The following is a 19,788-nucleotide window of genomic DNA, read 5'->3' as shown; positions in this document are numbered from 1 at the left end:
AAAGTTGTCCTGTCAGCTATCTGAAATAAATACGTTTTATATATTATTTTATTTCAGACACATTTACTTTATTTAAAGTAATGAGCTTTTTATTTGTTTGTTTTAGTTTTAGTTAACTATATTAACCCTGCCATAATAAAAATAAGTTTTAAAAGTATTTAAATACATATCAACACAAATTGAATCTCACATCCCTCAGTAATCTAATAAACACCCAATAAAACATTTCCACTTAAAAAAAAAATTCTAAAGTAAGAAATAAATTCTTGTTAATGTATTTTACTGTTAACCTGGCTTTAAAGCAACCACAGATTATGTACTTCTTTACAGCCATTTCTGAGCTCATTCATGACTTTAAATAAACAACCCAGGAGACTTTTATTTTGAATACGCTCAACACTGTTCCCGGAAGTTGTGTGTATTATTGAGTCAGACCTCACCTCAATTTACCCGACACTTCCAAAAGAAGAATGACGGCCGGTTAAAGCAACAGATGAGATGGGTCTGCGGAGTTTGTCAGCTATTAAAATCCTCTAGACCGCTATCGACCGTTTTAAATGCTATTTCCTCGCGCTTTGCTATGATCGACACGCATTTCTCAACCTTATATGTGTTTAACTGACAGCAGTCTTGCTGTTGGAAGGAAGCGTCTGACTGCGCACTGTTGGCCCACCAAACACACTCTCATCGGGGACTTCACCTAAAAGGGCAAGATTGTTTTGCAACATACTTAATAGCCACACAAATGCTCGCATTTTAAGCACACAATCTGTTATAAGTATTAACATAAATCAGATATATCAAAGACTATGTGAAGACGTCGTTGTTTGAATATCACGGTTTGTTTTTGCGTGCATTGGATTGTTTTCTTGCATTTTTTGCTGATCAATTATAATCGATCACACATCCAGCATGGCCACAGATGCAATAGCGACCGAAGAAGTCTCAAACCAGAGAGACTCGGGTGATCTAAACGCCAACAAAAGCTATCCCGAATCAGACACACCCAGCCGGACGTCTGAGACGCAAGAAAACAGAAATACAAGTATCCCGTTATCGTTATCATCACCATCGGTTCACTCTGAGGAAGAACTACCTCGGGACTCGACAGCTGGGAATAATTCGCTGGAGAATGGAGACCGTCCGGTCCGAACAGGAGATCCGCCGCAGGAAGCAGCGACTCCAGACAATAGACAAAAACAAGGCGCGAGGACTTCAACTCCTGCGCGAGCGCCGCAGACACTCGCTTCTCCAGCTGAGCACAATGGAAGGTAATGGGAACACTGTCTGTGTCTCAAAAACAAACTGTGTTTTAGGACTGTCACTTGCACGTTCCTTAATTATGCTACACTTTGGTCTCCCAGGACTGCGTTTGGTCAATATTTGAGCAAATCCCGTTTTGTTAGGAGAACTGTAAGTCTGATGAACTATAAATCTGAAAGTTAACTGCAAGAAAAGCTTGAAATACATCAAATGTTTGTGTCTCTCCTTAAAGGAATAGTTCAGGCAAAAATGAACATTTACTCACACTCGGGCCATCCAAGATGTAGATGAGTTTGTTAATCTGAACAGATTTGGAGACGTTTAGCATCACTTGCTCACCAGTGGATTCACTGAAGTGAATGGGTGCCGTCAGAATGAGAGTCCAAACAGATGATATAAACATCACAGTAATCCACACCATTACAGTCCATCGTTTAAAAAGTGAAAATCTGTATGTTTGAAAGAAACAAATCCATCATTAAGATCCATTCTACCTCCGATGCGTTCCCCCTTTTCGACTGTATCAACAGTTAACATCATACAACATAGTTATTTAGATCTAATTTGTTGAATTGACTTTTATTTCATTATAGTTTTTATGACTGAAAATTTGGTATTTAGTGCCCCACATTTTTTACACCACCCTGTTATTATATATTTTTTTCTCTTATAAAAAAAGTAACATACTTAAAATTTTGACTCAATGGAAGTAAAATCATTTGACGCTTTCTGCCACACGAAGGGGTGCCAAATAAATGCTATCTGTTTTAACAAATTTTAAATTTTTTCACACTGTATGGTTACAGCATCAAACTGAGCCAAAGTTATTATAAGAAAAAGTATTTATTATTTAAAAATGTTCTGAGTTATTGTAGCCAAATCTAAAACAGTTTTCATTAACTGAAACAAAATATAAATATTAGATTAAAAACTTGAACTTAGAAACCTAAAATCAGAGATGTCGTCTTGACAATTCACTGAAAATAAGTTTAGTAAGTTGAAGTACTAAATTTACAAAAAAATATAAAAAAAAAATAAAGCTAAATAAATTTAAACAAACTAATGAAAGTGACAAAAGCACATAACACAACAAACTTAAAAATAATAAAAGCTACTTTGAAATCTTGATAAATGCTATAATAATATGTAAAAAATACTAAAAGAACACATTTTGATATTTTATTTGGTTTAATTTTAATATTAATCTCATGTTTACTGCTGGAAAATTACAAAGTCACCCAAATCACGTTTTTTTTTTTAGGCACATACCAAATGGTGCTAACGGGGTTGAAAACCCCATGGAAAGTGACTTTATTTGACACCCTATTCATAAAGTGCCTTTTGTTTGTGTGCCGTTATTGTCACTTACTGTAGGGTGTGGCATGCAAAACATACCGCTGTAGGTGATACATTCATAACAGTTTCTAGTTGTGTACAGTCTATTCAGTCTCAGGTGTGTACATAGTTACTATATAAAAAAAAAATTATGTGTGCCACTTTATTAGGTACATTAATCAGAGTCTAAGATTCTGCTTTATAATGACAGGTTTAAGGGTTTGAATCCTTTACTTAAAATCTCATTCAAAATCTCGGAAATATGTCACCCAAGAATGAAAATTGTTGTTTATGTTGTGTTGGACTCCATTGACTTTCATTGTATAGCCAAAAACAGTTAAAACATCTTTTAAAAGCTCTTCTTTTGTGCTCATTTATGTAATACTTTAGCAAAGAGACATGAGCAAACATGCAGTGTTGTGTCCCATGACACGACTGTGTGAACTGTTGCAGATCTCTTGTAGGGAGGGTGGCATAAAGAGCGGCAGACATTCCTCCTGGAGGAGTATGACGGATACCACATGGATGGCATGGCAATTAGCTCCCGTCCTCAGCTAACCAGTGTCTCACATCTGAGCGCCAGCCTCTCTTTGAAATGACTAAATAGCTGGTGGATGAATGACTCCTTTGCTGAGCCTTATTCATTAAAATCAGAAGACATAACAGCCTGTAAACACACACAAATAACAGGGTGATGGGAATACGAGCTATTTTTAGATTATGAAAGCCATTTTACTTAGAAACTTGGTTGAATGCGATGTAGGGCGTTTGACTGTGTTCAAAGTAATTTGCATGTATACTGTTACTTTTGCAGGATGCAGTATTAATATTGTGTGTAGCATGCATATTTTCTGAATGCATGGAATATATATGCATTTACCAAAATATGCAGTATGCAGTTGAGTGCTCTGCATAGAATACTGTATTCCAATATGCAATGCACTCAGTATTATGTTGTTTTTCTCTGTGACAAATAAACACTAGCATTCATTTTAATATTTTTCAATATTAAAATGAATGAAAATAATTTGTTTTTTATGGTAACATTTTACAGTACTGTTCTATAAGTTAACATTAATAAATTAACAACATTTTTACACCATTTATTAATCTAGGTTAAATCTATGTACATTAATACATTTGTAACATTTTCAAGTAAAAAATTAAAACAAATGAAGATGATTTTTTTTTTTTTTTATCATTAACCAAGTTTAATAAATACTGTTGTTAGTTCATGGCACTTAAGTCATGTAAAATGTTATTATTTTTATGAATACAAATAAACTAAGATATTAATATTAAAAAAAAAAAAACTTATAATTGGCTACTAACTGGAATAAAATAAGTTTAAATGCTAAAATTAATAAAACAAAAATGACAATAGCACATCAAAGTAAAAAATAAAAACTGATAATATTAAATTAAAAGCTAAAATAGTATATAAATAATATTAAAGTAACACCGCTACTAGGGCTGCACAATTAATAAAATTTCTAATCACAATTGCAATTATGGATGCCACAATTATGGAATCGTTCAAAGCGGCTTATGATATTCTGCGTGCTTAATATGGGTTTTTTCTGTCTACATTTTATCTTAAGGGGTTTTCCCATTTATTTAGTTTTAGTATAACATTATAATACCATTCATATTTTTACTTTTGTAGAATTTAAAGAACAAACCAATCCAATATATAGTTGATGTGAGGCTTAATACTATAGAAAAACACTAAAAGTTTTTCAGTTAGTGTTTTCAGCTTGTTTATTTTCATATAAAAATACAGCATGCAGTTGCATCAAACAATGGTATAAACATCATTCAGTGTAAATTGGGATAATCATAATTAATAATCGCAATTACAATTTCAAGGGAATAATCGACAACTATGATTTTTGTCATAATCGTGCAGTCCTAACCACTACAAACATTTGCTTCCAAATAGACATGTGCCATATTCGGTAATGCGATATATCACGGTAATGAATATGCTCGATATTGTTATCGTGGGCACTTCTAAATACCGTGAATAATTATAGTACAAATTATTCAGAATTTGGAATGCATTTTAAGAATACTATTCCCATCAACTGGTCAAAATGCACAACACCGCTGTATGCTGCTTGAAAGACGCATGCGCTCTGATGTAAACAAGAAGGCATGAGAAGCACATGGGGGAACACGTGAGAGACTCACCGAATGAAAGAGCATTCACTCTGTGACAGCAGATGGCGCTAAACTGCAGAAAATGCAGTTCTTACCCTGGAAACCCCATAAATAAAGCAGCTGCGCTACTTTCTAAAACATATTTAAATCATTTTTAATAACCACTCAGATTTGTGGATTTGATGTGGTGTTCATCACAGTGCCAAATACTTAAATATTTAGACTTAGGCTATTTCGAACTTTTTTTTTTCTTTCATTTTAATCTGGACTACAACATGCCCTAGATATTGTTTGAAAGTGTTTTGATTCTTTATTGTTCATTCACACTTTACATTAGGGCTTCATTAGTAAACATTAGTTAATTCATTAGTTAACATAAACTGCCAATGAAAATATATTATTTATTTTGATTATTCTTTGGTATTAGGTTTTCTAATATTAATAAAAATTCTTCTGAAGTTTCATTTGTGTTATTTAATGAGCTAACATGAACGATGACTTGTATTTTTTAAAAAAGATTAATAACTTCTGTAGCAAATGTAGCTATTGCTCATTGTGAATGTTAATGCATTAACTAAGGGTTAACTAATGAGGTCTTATTGTAAAGTGGTACCTATTGGACTTTATAGTTCTTTTGCACTTTAATCTGTATAAAACTTTTAACTTTATATATTTTTCTGTATTGCTTTATTGTATTTAAATGTTCAGTTTTTTTTGTTATAAGAAAAAAGTTTTTAACCTGTTATACTGTATTATGACCACTTTTTTAAAACTAAATTTCAATACCGTGATAATACCGTATACCGTGATAAAAGCATCATCAATTAATTGCAACAGGAAAATTTGATACCGGCATATCCCTGCTTCCAAATTAGCTACTCCCATTTGCAACCCTGTTACCAATTTTGCCGTAGTTTACATTAAATTTTTCGTACATTTATGTTTGATTTTGATGTACATTTAATTTGTACTGCAGAATTACCCAAATCAGGGTTTTAAACTATTTAGATACAAAAAAATTGTGGTAACAGGGTTGAGAACCCCATTAAATGCAAATGCTACTAAAAATGTTACTATTTTTATTTCCGAGGAGATCATTGGCCTACCACTGTTTGAAACTGCATACTGCATACGGTTTCATAATTTTTGCACACTAAGCAGGGTGCTAGTATTCCAGTCTAAACATGAAGATGAAGCTCATGAGGATGAATTCTGTTTTTCTGTAGTTTGTGCTCTTCAGTTACAGTCTGAATTATAGATATTCAAACATTGGATCCAGTGTTTAGTAATACTTTTTAAGTTTTTTTTTTTTTTTTTTTTTTTTTTTTTTTGAGGAGCGTCCCACCCTACCAGTGATCTCTCTGTGAAATTACTTTAGTTCTAGCAAGAAGGGCATCCTAATCTGCTGCATTTCTATGAAAATAGAGTGGGTTTGTTCTCTATGGCAAAAACGTTGAAGTTTGAACATGCTCCAAGAATTTCAGGCCTTTCCAGTCACCACCCAAATCTTTCCTCAAAGAAGGTGAAACTCTTTTCACCTACTTCCATTTGTAAAAGAGCTTATCTCGTATGTAACATAATTCAATGTGTATGAAGTCCTCAGGAGTTTACATGCCTTTGTATTGCAGATTAATTTACCAAAGAGGCCCATATGGATTTTTTTTCTTATGTCACAAGCTGTGATATTGTGCGTCTTAATGTGCAGTGGTGGTGTTAGGCGGTTTGAAGCTATTTCTCAATTACTACAGCAGTTTGTAGCTCTGTGATGACTATCAGCCTGTATCAGATTTGGTCTTCTGGACTCTTTCAACTCGGACGTATTGGTTTTTTTAGTGAGTGAATAACATGGTATGAACAAGGGCTGTTTTAAAGCCAAAACGGCTGCCAAATGGTTCATTCTTTTTTTTTATCCTTCAGTTTTGAGCACCAGGAGTCAGTTGCTACCACAGAGGCGCGGCTGAGAATGGAAGGGGTGGAGCTAAAGGAGGAGTGGCAAGATGAGGACTTCCCCAGGTAGGCTGTTAAGACGTGTATATGATAGTGGTGGGTGGTATGACCAAAATGTTTTCTTTTTCTTCTTCATAATATATATTGCAAAATGCACTACCATTCAGAAGGTTAGGGTCATTAAAGGGCACCTATTATACCCTTTTTTACAAGATGTAATATAATGTAATGGCCTTGGGTGTCCCTAGAATGTGTCTGTGAAGTTTCAGCTCAAAATACCACAGATCATTTAATACAACATCTGGAAAATGTCATTTTTGGGGCGTCTAAAAAGAGCTGTTTAAGTGTGTATTACTTTAAATGCAAATGAGCTGCATCTTCCCGCCCCATCTTCAGAAGAGGTCACAGCGTACATTTGCATTCCAACAGCAAGCAACATGGCTGAGAGTGAGAGAGCTGGTGTTCAACCGCTGTGGGAGAAAATTATGGCAATACAGGACTGTCAGTCAAAGGCTGTGGGCAAGGCCTAAACAATGTGATGTCATATTGCTTAGAGAATCAAAACGGCAGACCTAGTGAGACTGATTTGGTTGAATGGGGATTGAAATAAGGAGTGGGTGGATTTTTAATCGTTGTAGGGTGGTTGTGTTCAACCTGCCAGCACACATTTATGTCCAAACACTATGTAAAAGTAGATTATAGGACTATATTATATTATATTATATATTATAGACTATATTGCATTATAGTAGCCCTTTAAGATTTGAAGAAAATACATTTACATTGTCACAAATTGCTATTTCAAATAAATGTTGTTCTATTGAACTTTTTTTTTTAAAGAATCCTGAAAAATACTTTCCACATGTTTTCCACAAAAATATCAAGAGAGACAACTGTTTTCAACATTGATAATTTAAAAAAAATCAACATATTAGAATGATTTCTGAAGGATCATGTGACACTGAAGACTGGAGTAATGATGCTGAAAATTCAGCTTTGTATGACAGGAATAAATGGCATTTTAAAACGTGTTTTTTTTTTTTTTTTAAGCTGTAATAATATTTCACAACATTGTTTGAAATAAAATATAAGACAGTTTTTTAATTGTAAAATATTTCCCCAATATTGCTGTTTTTATTGTATTTTTGGTCAAATAAATTCAGCGCTGAATTTTCAACCCAAAAATGTTTGTATATTGCATAAATGCAATATTTTTAATATTATTATTTTTATATATAAAATATTATATTAATAAATTATACAGTTATTAATTTATAATTATTGCAGATTATGCAATTAAAAACATGTAAACAATATAATAATAATTCATTCATTACATTTTTGTAGTGCTTTTTCTGGTTACATCCTTTTTTTTGTTTTTTTTAGTGGTTTTTGTGGTTAAAATCATTTTTGATGTTAAAAAAGCTTCTTGCCCAACTTGTTAATGAAAACAAGGATATAATCAAAGGGAAATTTGAGTTGGGAATGGGATAACCTCCAAAACCAAAAAAAAAAAAGCTGCTTAGGAAATTGGGAATGGGATAACCCCCAAAACTTTAAAAAAAAAAAAGCTGCTTAGGAAAGTTGCCGGCAAGAGCCATATTAGCCCTGCTGAAAAAACAATAGAAACCATCACAGAATTTTGAATGGTTTTACTGGTTATAATAGAAATTTTACTGGTTTTAATGGTAAATGTAATGGTGCCTGTTGGTCTCTACTGGTAATTGGTCACCTTCTATAGGTGGCTTGTTAAAAACACTAAATCCTAATCCATTTTTTTATAATGGTATGTGTAGTTTTTAATGTTGTTGTTTTGTTATTAGTGGTAATAGTGGAAATCACTGTGATTTGTTTTATATTGTGTTTTTTTTTTTTTTTTTTTTCAGCAGGGAAGATAGTTTGTGATTTGGTCTTAGTGACTCTGGAGTCCTCTTCCTTACTCCTAACATTTCACAGATTTAGGAGCTAGTTTAAGTGATTAAATGCTTTGTGAAATAACTCTTGGAGCTTAAATTTAGGATTGACACACCCATTATTTTTAAGATTTTCTCATAAATTGCCAAGTTATGAGTTACTTTTATCCTTAAAGGGATACTCCACCCCAAAATGAAAATTTTGTCATAAATCCCTTACCCCCATGTCGTTCCAAACCCGTAAAAGCTTAGTTTGTCTTCGGAACACAGTTTAAGATATTTTGGATGAAAACCGGGAGGCCTGTGACTGTCCCATAGACTGCCAAGTAAGTTACATTGTCAAGGTCCAGAAAAGTATGAAAGACATTGTCAGAATAGTCCACCTGTCATCAGTGGTTCAACCGTAACGTTATGAAGCAACGGGAACACTTTTTGTAAGTGAAGAAAACAAAAATAATGACTTTATTCAAAAATTCCTTTGTCAACAGTTTCCTCTGTGTCTCTCCATATCACCTTATGCTGCGTATGCTCTTCTGTATCATCCGCGCCACAAGGATGCACTGTTTCTACGTGTATTTAGCTTTGATTTGAAAGTAAACAGCGCATCCTTGTGGCGGGGCTGATGCATAAGACCATACACAGCATACAGTGATAATGAGAGACACAGAGGAGACTGTTGACAAAAACACTAAAATTGTTTATACAATTTATTCAATTCTTCATACAATTGTTGAATTAAGTCGTTATTTTTGTTTTCTTCACTTACAAAAAGTTTTTCCGTCGCTTCATATAACCCAGATTGCACGTCTGATGGCAGATGGAGTATTCTGACAATGCTTTTCATTCTTTTCTGGACCTTGGCAGTCTATGGGGCAGTCACAAGCCTCCCGGTTTTCATCCAAAATATCTTAAATTGTGTTCTGAAGATGAACAAAGCTTTTACTAGGTTGGAACGACATGGGGGTAAGTGATTAATGACAAAAAATTTCATTTTGGGGTGGAGTATCCCTTTACGGGCCCTGGTTTAAATGATAACAGATTCTAAATTATATTACGATAAGTTTCAAATGTGTTTTATTTGGGTTTCCAGGCCACTCCCAGAAGAGGAAGATATGCATCTTGATGAGGAGCTTTTCACCCGCTCTTCTGGTGAAGGAGCACCTGGTAAGCCTTAATGATAGATATTCTCAAATATATGGAATATGTAGAGACAATTATACATTTATTACTAACTCGGGAAACGTTATGATCATTTAATATTTTTTGCAATTGCAGCTTCACAGTCTTATGGACTAAACAGTGCAAAGAAAACCAAAAAGAAGCTTTTAGCTCCGGACATCAGCCTAAACTTAGACCACAGTGAGGGTTCAGTCCTTTCAGATGAGCTGGATGAGAGTACTGAACTGGACCTGGATGATATAGACACCCCTTCAGACAACAGCAACGAGTTTGAGTGGGAAGGTATGACTGTGGTTGAACCTTTAAATGTTAGTAGTTTAACATTACGTAATCCTAACGCCAACTAATCTGCTTAATTAGTCATTCTACAGCCATTCAAACTCATGTCTTTCTAATCCTGTAGAATTGTTCCTTACTCACTGACATTACAGAGATCTTTTCATGGACCGGCTTTGTGTATAGCTCTTAGTTAAACAGTATTGTGTGTTCTTGTTTTGTTTCTCTGTCCTGCTGCTCTCTTCTCTCTTTCCTGGAAGGATTGTTTCTTCTCATTGGTTTGCGACAGGCCGCTGGCCTGCGGTTTGTGGTAAGGTTACCCGACTGGATGTTTTACTCCCTGATCAAGTCCTACAGCATTGATTTCATTTTCTTTTTGTTATATCACAATTTGTTGTGGTATGATACAGCACTACAAATCAGATGTTATCCATTGTTTTTGTGTGGAGAATGTTGATGGTTGGATTTTGATTTGTGCATGGATTTTCTTTGAATTTCATCAGATCTGATTCTATTAATCAACCTCATTTTGGTGTCCTGATCATTTATTTTTTTTTCAACACTGGAAATGAATCACTTTGAATTTAAAGACAGAAGCAGCCTTCAATTTAGGGCTGTGCAAAAAATCGAATACGATTTTTATGCGCATCTCATCATTAAAGACGCTCCTGTAATTAGTAGTATATCTCCAGCACGTGCGTTCAGATCAGGGTTGCCAGGTTTTCACAACAAATCCTGCCCCAGTTGCTTCTCAAAACTAGTCCAAAACTAGCCCAATCGCGTTTCCAGGAGGTTCCCAGATAAAAATTGCATCCCGGGGTTAAAACGTACGTTTTTTGGCATGGTTGCCTTGGTAAAATTCTCATTTTAGGGGCTAAATATCACGTTATTGGTATTGGAGTCGCTTCAACCCGCGGACATGGAAAAACAACCGCAGACTTGGCAACACTGGTTCAGGTGGAGCGGCATTTACTACACAGAGCCGTAGTCCACCGACAAGCTACACAAAATCGCCTTTCAAAATCGAGAAAGAATCGCCTGCGATTTTAAAATCGATTTTGTGTAGACTGTCAGTTGAATTACGGCTCTGTGTAGTAAATGCCAACCAGTGTTGCCAAGTCTGTGGTTGTTTTTCGTGTTCGCGGGTTGAAGCGACCCCAATACCAATAACGTGATATTTAGCCCCTAAAATGAGAATTTTATCTGTGTAGTAAATGCAAAAAACGTACATTTTATGTGCAGGATGCAATTTCTATCGGGGAACCTCCTGGAAACGCGATTGGGCTAGTTTTAGACTAGTTTTGAGAAGCAACTTGGCAGGATTTGTTGTGAAAATCTGGCAACCCTGATCTGAACGCACGTGCTGGAGATATACTACTAATTACAGGAGCGTCTTTACTGATGAGACGCGCATGAAAATCTTATTCGATTTTTTGCACCGCCCTTTGTCCTGATCATTTATTTTTTTTTCAACACTGTATATCTTTATCTGTAATTTTTATTATTGCTTGTATTGCTTAAAGTACTGACAAACATTTATGGAAAATGAAAATATATTTTAATTTCTTTTGAAACGTGTTTGTCATATGCAATTTAATGTAATGATAACTGCAATTTATTACATTCAAAATGTTTTAACTTTGACCGTAGTTAAAATTATAATCAAGTACTTTACATGTGCTCTAGTATGTTAGCCTACACATTAAAATACTGCTTTACGATGAATGATTATATGACTCCTGAAAGTCCCTTACAAAAAACAACCACTGTTTTATTATAGTAAAAGTGTAGTAAACTTTTTTTTTTTTTTTTTTTTTTTTTGGCATATTGATTAGCATTTGCATAACCACAGATACCATGGTTAAACTATGGTTAAGTGTAACAAAGCCAAGGTTAATTTGTAGTCATCATAGTTAAACCATATTGACAATGTGTTTTGGATTTATTTGTAGTGACACCATAGTTAATTTTCTTAAGGGAGTTGGCCTTTTATATCATAAGTATTATGTTATCTGGAAGTACAGTTTTTATAAAAATAAAAAATAAAACTTTAAAGTTTCAAAGTACAATACAAATGCACATTCAGTATAATTAAGTGCACTTTTTACAAGGGTTCTTACATTTTATAATCCATAATGAGCTGTTAAAATCTTATAAAGTATATATTGAAAATTAGCATGTGTGTAGGTAGTGTTGTATTAGCATTAGCTCTGTTCCAAAAACCTAGCTAGCTGCCTTGCTGTTACTGTATACATAGGCAAGTACCTTCTAAGATATTATACCAATCAAATTTGAAGTGACTAATCTGAAGACCTCAAAGAAGTTACCCTCACAGTGGATTTCTATTATCTTACATTAGCATGTTGCTAAGCTAACAGCTACATACCTTTAATTAAAAAAAAAATAGGAAAATACACTGCACACACACAAAAACACTTGCAGTTTCAGTCATAGTTCAATAAACATGTATATGACATTAAATCTGCAATTTTGGTCCTCTAATGCAGTTGTTCCCAGTCCTGGTCCAGGAGGCACCCCAACACTTCATGTCTCCCTAATCAAACACACTTGATTCAGGTCATCAGTCCATTAGTAGAGACTCCAAGACCTGAAATTGGTGTGTCCGAGAAAGGAGGCGTGCAAAATGTGCAGTGTTGGGGTGCCTCCAGGACCAAGGTTGGGAACCACTGCTCTAATGGAGTATGCGATTGTCTCATTGAAGAAAAAAAAAAAAAAAAAAAAAAAAAACTGGGATTTTTAGCCAAAAATCATCACACTTTGTGCTCAACACTTGCTTCGATATATAACTTATCATAGAGATGTACACATTATAAAGTGAACTCCTCGTTTTAAATTTTTTGCAGTTTTTTTGTTTAATACTCGTTGGTTTGACTGCTTGTTTTGGCACACAGAAACCAGTACACAGAGTTTTCATTTTGTTTTGCGCTCCTAGGAGTTTTGTAGTTGGGTTTGCTAAATCAAAAGACCCCAGGACAAGTGTAATTTATTCATTTAGATTTATTCATTTATTTTTTTTGAAATGTGAATCAGCAAAGCATCATTCCTGATCATGTAAATGCACAAACAGTCACTGAACTGAACACTAAAAGAAAACAGTGCACATTCAAAAATAACTAATATTAAATCAAATAAACCCTTTATTTCTCTTGTCAGATGACCTCCCAAAACCTAAAAACGCGGACCTGCTGCGTAAAGGAGTGGAGTCGGTGCAAGAGTTCACCAGCACGGAGGAACGGGAGGAGGGCCGTCGCTGGAGAGTCTTCCGCATCGGAGAACAGGAGCACCGGGTGGATATGAAGGCCATTGAGCCCTACAAGAGGGTTATCAGCCATGGAGGTCAGTGACCGCACCTTTCCATACTAATGTGTCCTGTCTGTTATCTATACAAGGACGTTTTCTGTTTGCACCATTCAGGAAGTGAACTTGTCAGTGGGTGAAACTGAAAACATTCAGAGCTGTTTTATGGTGTTTAGCTGCATTGTCACTCTCAAAATGGTGCTTCTGATATTTTAGAGCATTACTGTGGCATTTATTGTCATTTGACACCACAGACCTTTTCCAGATCATCTCTCACTAAGAAGAGCCTGTTGCCATCTATATTTCCTCCTTTTCCACTTCCTCCCCCTCCCTTTTGCCGTCTAACAGCTGTTGCTTTCATTCAAAATGCTTCTTTTGCATGCTGTTACAAAATGAACAATTGCACAGACAATTGCAGAGCTGTTGATTCAGATAGATAAGATCAGTCAACTTGTGTAATTGCTGTAAAAGCACAGTTCACACCTTTGCCAGTAGCCACTTTCAGACATGGTTCCCCTTTTCTCAGGTTACTATGGCGATGGACTGAATGCCATAATCGTCTTTGCTGTTTGCTTTATGCCTGAGAGCAATCAACCAAATTACAGATACATCATGGACAATCTTTTCAAGTAAGTTTAAGATGGCTGTTTTTAGCCAATATTTTTTTTTTTTTTTTTTTGGTGTGATGTTTCACATGGTTTATTCTGGTCAAGATCCCTTTAAAACAGTAAAATACATCTGTTAAGCGATCATACTGGAAAAATTTGGTGTAGAAACAATTTTCTCTCAGAAATTGCTAGTAAATCCCTCAACTAATTACAAAGAAACATCAAGTAACACATTAAAATAAATGTGACATTTTTTTAAGTATTAGTATTTTCTTGTAAAATTTGCAACTTTTAATTTTTTTACATTGCAGTTACATTTTTACATTGCAGAGTATTGCACAGACATCACTGATGAAATTAAGGCAAATATGTGTTGCTAGTAATTGCTTCCAACACAATTTGTATACAGTTTTTCCATTTGGAATGATGAAAACTTGTTTACATTTTAGTCAACAAAATTATTAAAGGAATCATTTTGTACTTTCTCATCAACTATAATGTTATTTGCATCAACTAAAATAAGATTTCATTGTATTCAGAGTAAAATTGACTCATTTGCTGGAACACCACTCTCGCGTGAACGTGCGTACAGCAGTTAGTGGAAGCTAGAGATTACAGTTTATAAAGTTTTAATTATGGATATATCGATTCACATCAGAAGGCCTTTATTAACCCCTAGAGCCATGCGGAGCACTTTTTATGATGGATGGATGCACTTTATTTTGCTTCAAAATCTCGACCACTATTCATTGCCATTATAAAGCTTGGAAGAGCAAGGACATTTTTTAATACAACTCTGATTGTATTTGTCTGAAAGAAGAAAGCTATATACACCTAGGATGGCTTAAAGGGTTAGTTCACCCCAAAATGAAAATTCTATCATTAATTACTCACCCTCGTGTCATTCCAAACCTGTAAAACACTTCGTTCATCTTTGGAACACACATTAAGATATTTTTGATGAAATCTGAGAGCTCTCAGACCCTCCGTAGACAGCAACGCAATTGTAATGTTCCCAGGTCCAGAAACATGGTAAGGACATTAATAAAACAGTCCTTGTGACATCAGTGGCTCAACTTCAATTTTTGTAAAGCTAAGAAAACAAAATAACGATTTTATTCAACAGTTCTTCTCCCCCGAGTTACCATCTTCTGCAATTTTGGAGAGTATCACAACACATTTGCACACTTTCCCCTAAGTGTAAAAAACGCTGATGACGTTCATGTGCACACTTTCCCCCCTTGTTCTGGATCTGGGAACATTACGGTTGTGTTGCTGTCTATGGAGGGTCTGAGAGCTCTCAGATTTCATCAAAAATATCTTAATTTGTTGAAAAAAGGTCTCACGGGTTTGGAATGACATGAAGGTGAGCAATTAATGACAGAATTTGAATTTTGGGGTGAACTAACCCTTTAAGGGTGAGTAAATCATGGGGTCATTTTTTCATTTTTTTTTTTTTCATGTCTAGTGGTCACATTTACCATTGTTTGGTGAATTTTTTTTTTATTTTTATTTTTATAAAAATGTATTTTATTTTTCTTGGGTGAAATCCAGTCATTTTGACAAGAATGTGGAATTTTGTGTGAAGTGAAAGATTTCCTCCTCACAGATTCAATGCCAGTAGAAAGCTGCTTGGTTTGAAAGCTACTGCACTATTGACAATATACAGGGGAATTTTTTTTTGCCCCGGATTTTACTAATGTGGCCACACCTTGAGTTTGTTAGGACAAGTCCTCACCTGAAGCCTCAAATCTTAGGTGGTTTCGCAACTAACATTTTGTGTGTCATTCAGGTATGTCATAGGAACTCTAGAGCTTCTTGTAGCTGAGAACTATATGATTGTATACCTGAATGGAGCCACTTCACGCCGAAAGATGCCCAGTGTGGGCTGGCTCAGAAAATGCTATCAGCAAATAGATCGAAGGTGAGAATCTCATTGCCAGTATTTACTAACACAGGTCATTTTTGGGTGAACTGTCCCTTTAAATTGCTCATTCTGGTTTTGTCTTCAACTTAATTTTGTTCCAACCCCAAATAACCCAGAAAGGCAATTTTAAGCCAACAGCTGTTAAACTATCTATAATGTCAGGAAAAAATGTCATCATAATGATAATAAATGTAAATAAAAATGTATAATATAAATAAATTTTTTGTACAATTTTCTAAGTAAATAGTATTAATAGAAATATTTATTTTCAGTAAAGAAATAAAAACAAAATTATGTTTGCACCACGTTGTTCTGATACAGGTTAAGGAAGAATTTGAAGTCTTTGATAATAGTGCACCCGTCCTGGTTTATTCGCACCCTCCTGGCCCTAACAAAACCTTTTATAAGGTCAGTCCTTTTCTAGTTACCTTCAGATATATTTTAATATGAACTGATGTCCTGCAATGGCCTTATGGATGCATTATTCAATGTAACTTTTCCAATTGCAGCTCAAAATTTAGCCAGAAAATCAAGTATGTGTTCAGCCTGACAGACCTGGCTGAGCTTGTCCCGATGGAGTATGTTTCCATACCAGATTGCATTAAACAGTAAGTATCCCTTTAATATGTCCTACGGCTTCCTATTTTTTTAAGCAGGAAATGATCAGTTTCTAGTACACGTTCATTACTCTGAAACAGTTTCGACAAGCTATGCTAAATGATTACCTTCTGTTCTGAAGTTTCCATACTGTTCTCCTCTCTCAGCAGTATTTTAGCTTTGTAATTATTTTACTGAAAGTCTGATCTCCTCCCAAGTACTAGCTGCTGTTGGCTGTAGTATCTTCAGAAACTCTCTATGCCCTAACCCTTCTTCCTGCCTTTCCTCTAGTTTGACGAAGAAAAAAATAGGAAAAAACATAAAAGGTATCTGTATTTTCATTCCGGAGATCCCTGTCGTATCTCTGTTGACCTTGCCTGAATTGCACGAAACTAACAATTAATCATTTGGCTTTATTAAGTGTACACCTATATTTGGTCATTGGACCAGAAGTTGCTTTTTTTAGCTTCTTCTTTGGCTGTCATCAAGATGCTAAATTCCTTCTGTGTGCCGTCTAACTATAATCATTTGTTGTAAATGCAGCTGTTTTGCACTTCAGCTTTTTAAACTGAGCACAATTTGTCACTTTTTTTTTTAAAAGCAAACGTGTTGACTTGCTCTGAAATTCCTGCATTAACGTTTTATTATTAAATCTACTGAGGCAAGCAGTATTTCCTGTAGTTTTTGTCCTTTCGCTATTGCCGTTTCAGTTTTCTTGCTGCGTTCACCATGAAAAAATACAAACCATCCAAAGCAGTTAAAATGCATACAAGTTTATTCATTATTTTAAAATAAATGAAATAATAAATAAATAAATGTCTTTAAATTTATTTTATAAAATAAGTAAAAACACGGGGGTTTAAATGAATAGACAACATCATTATTTTAAAATAAATGAAATAATAAATAAATAAATGTCTTTAAATTTCTTTTATAAAATAAGTAAAAACACGGGGGTTTAAATGAATAGACAACATTTTATTTTATTTGAGGAAAAAAGTGACTTGTTAAGGTATGGTGTAATAGAATAAGAAGAAAAAATGGATTCTACGCTTTCTTTCCTATTTACTAAACACTTGATTTAAACTATGCAGATAATGTAACTTGTAATTAGTTATCCTGAATACATGTTATATTAAAGACATAACGATTATTTAAAAAAGAAAAAAAAAATCTTGTTAGAACACTTATTTGGCTCTAATTCAATAAATCTCTTGCTTTTGCTTCACATTTTTTAGTCTGCAGTGAGTTTTACAGTGATCTGAATCATCCAGTAACTGTTATTAAATTCATTCAGGTTTTTGGCCAAATACACTTACTTGCTTATGTTTTAAATGAACATTTCACAGATTTAGATTCTGATGTTGTGTCTTCTCAGTTCTGCCGCTGTTAGTATGGTATGTACATGACCACGCTAGTAAAACAGAATTTATGGTGAAGGTTGTGATCAGAAGAGTCACGGGTGGTTTACATTAATTTATTTTCATTTTATTTTTTTCAAATGCATGCCTGGCCAATGCACATTCTTACTGCTCACTGCATGTCCAACCCTGCATGTGGCAAAATGCATTGTGTAAACCTCACAGCGGTGATCACACGGGACAAGACGGCGCATTTTAGTTTACACTGTTTTCCACACATAAACCACTTAGAATGCCTTAGAAACTGTATAGCAACTTCCTTGTGCACAAGCTTCAGTTAAATTTTCTTCAGGAAATATTTTTCAACCAGTTTGTACAATGAACAATGCAGAATCAACTGACTTAAGTTCCACATTAATTGATTTAAATAATCTTTTTGCTTGTTGTGTTTGTATAAGTATGTTTTTAACTTCAATCAAAAAAGTTGTCTTGACTAAACCTTTGAGTGTAAAGTCATAAGATCTTTTTGTGACGTTGTCTGTCTATTGATTTGTGTATAAACGGCTGTTGTTTTTTGAATCAAATTGAAGTGTTGGTATGGATTTGATTCTGATTGCTATTCTGTTATAATTTGTTTTTCCAACTTAGGATTGACCAGGACATGCGTGGAAAGGTGGAGATGGCCACCTCTGCAGTGCCAGAAGCAGAAGCTGGAAGAATCAATGAATGAATTGGGTTTCTTTTAACTGGAGAACGCAAAATCTTGATGTCAGTAAAGTGCCTTTTAAAGGAAAAGGTCATCGCAAAATAAGAATTCAGTCATTGTTTACGCTCTCTCTCATGTCGTTCCAAACCCATGTGACTTTTTTTTTCTGTGGAGCACAAAAGAAAACATTTAGCAGAATGTCCAAGCTGCTCTTTTTGATATTCGTGGTCCCTATTCACTTTCATTAAATGGAAAAGAGGAGCTTTTGTGCTCCACACAAGAGTCATGCAGATTTGGAACATGGACTTGAGGGTGAGTGAATAAAGACAGAATTTTCATTCGTGGGTGAGGTGTCCCTTTAAAGTTTTGACTGCCTGTTACGCTATGTGACTTTTTTTTTTTTTTTTCTCTCCCTGTTGCATTTGTGTGCCAAACACTTCTCAGATGGCATCTGATTTCTGCGTTAATCATTTTAGTAACATTTTATATGTATCATTTCAATAAGTAGATCTTGCCAACATGTTCTAGTTCCAATTGTATCTTGCTCTTAGTTAAGCAACTCCGTTTTCGAACTAGTCGATGCATGTTCTGCGTTACATTTAAATATCTATATTTATATCAAACGGCGATCAAGGAGAAAGATTAATATATTTTTATGATTGAAACATTATTTTTAGGGCCACAGTCTGCTGTTGTTTGTCATCTTCTCACTGAACACCTCATAGTTATACCATGTATTGTTTACTGCTGATTTGGTGTATGATTCAAGATCGTGAAGAAATGTGCAAAGGAGACCGAAAGGAATTAAGCAAACATGTATTGCACCAGTAACACTTCTTCAATTCACTTTTATTAATGGTTTGGGAGGGTGGCGTTCTTGTGTGTTATGTTCTTGCAAGTAAACTTCCACACGAAAATCAAGTTGTCATCGTGAATGTTCTACAACACTCCAACAGGTCGATGTTGTGTAATTTTGCTTATAGACAACATGACATGATAAAGGGTTTTTTTTTTTTTTTTTTTTTGGTTAACTCCACTAGGCTCCTTTTGAACAAAACTTATATTTATGTGTTTTAGGTTAGTTTGTTCCTAATATTTTACATGCTACTTTTACAAAAAAATAAAATCTTAAACAATGGGTAGTTTTATATTTACATTTGCATATAGTTGTATTTATCCATTTGTGCTATCTTAT

At 34.6% G+C, this 19,788-nt stretch overlaps 1 protein-coding gene across 6 annotated transcripts; it reads left to right on the top strand.

Annotated features, from left to right (window-relative positions):
* Positions 1–404: 404 nt before the first annotated feature.
* On the top strand, positions 405–19,510 carry LOC109085804 (BCL2/adenovirus E1B 19 kDa protein-interacting protein 2-like). 6 transcript variants are annotated; one of them, XM_042753511.1, is made up of 12 exons: positions 405–1,271; positions 6,679–6,774; positions 9,712–9,785; positions 9,897–10,082; positions 13,251–13,433; positions 13,921–14,023; positions 15,795–15,926; positions 16,251–16,337; positions 16,439–16,536; positions 16,816–16,852; positions 17,905–17,923; positions 18,536–19,510. In XM_042753511.1, exons 1-12 carry the CDS (start codon positions 913–915, stop codon positions 18,539–18,541), a joined length of 1,380 nt encoding a protein of 459 aa, XP_042609445.1. In that variant the 5' UTR covers positions 405–912; the 3' UTR covers positions 18,542–19,510. The 6 variants fall into 6 exon arrangements, with proteins under 6 accessions (XP_042609445.1, XP_042609446.1, XP_042609443.1 ...); XM_042753512.1 differs by having other exon boundaries at positions 17,876–17,923; XM_042753509.1 differs by lacking the exon at positions 17,905–17,923.
* Positions 19,511–19,788: the final 278 nt, after the last annotated feature.

This window comes from Cyprinus carpio, chromosome B25 (genome assembly GCF_018340385.1).
Source record: "Cyprinus carpio isolate SPL01 chromosome B25, ASM1834038v1, whole genome shotgun sequence".
Classification (NCBI taxonomy): domain Eukaryota; kingdom Metazoa; phylum Chordata; class Actinopteri; order Cypriniformes; family Cyprinidae; genus Cyprinus; species Cyprinus carpio.
The sequence above is the reverse complement of the archived record's forward strand: the minus strand, read 5'-3'. Positions and strand labels throughout refer to the sequence as shown.

Excerpts from the sequence above, each read along its gene's own strand:
- LOC109085804 (XM_042753509.1), top strand. The coding sequence starts at position 913 with ATGGCCACAGATGCAATAGCGACCGAAGAAGTCTCAAACCAGAGAGAC. Across the intron at positions 15,927-16,250 it reads TATCAGCAAATAGATCGAAG|GTTAAGGAAGAATTTGAAGT; the intron begins GTGAGAATCTCA and ends GTTCTGATACAG. Across the intron at positions 16,853-18,535 it reads AATAGGAAAAAACATAAAAG|GATTGACCAGGACATGCGTG; the intron begins GTATCTGTATTT and ends TTTCCAACTTAG.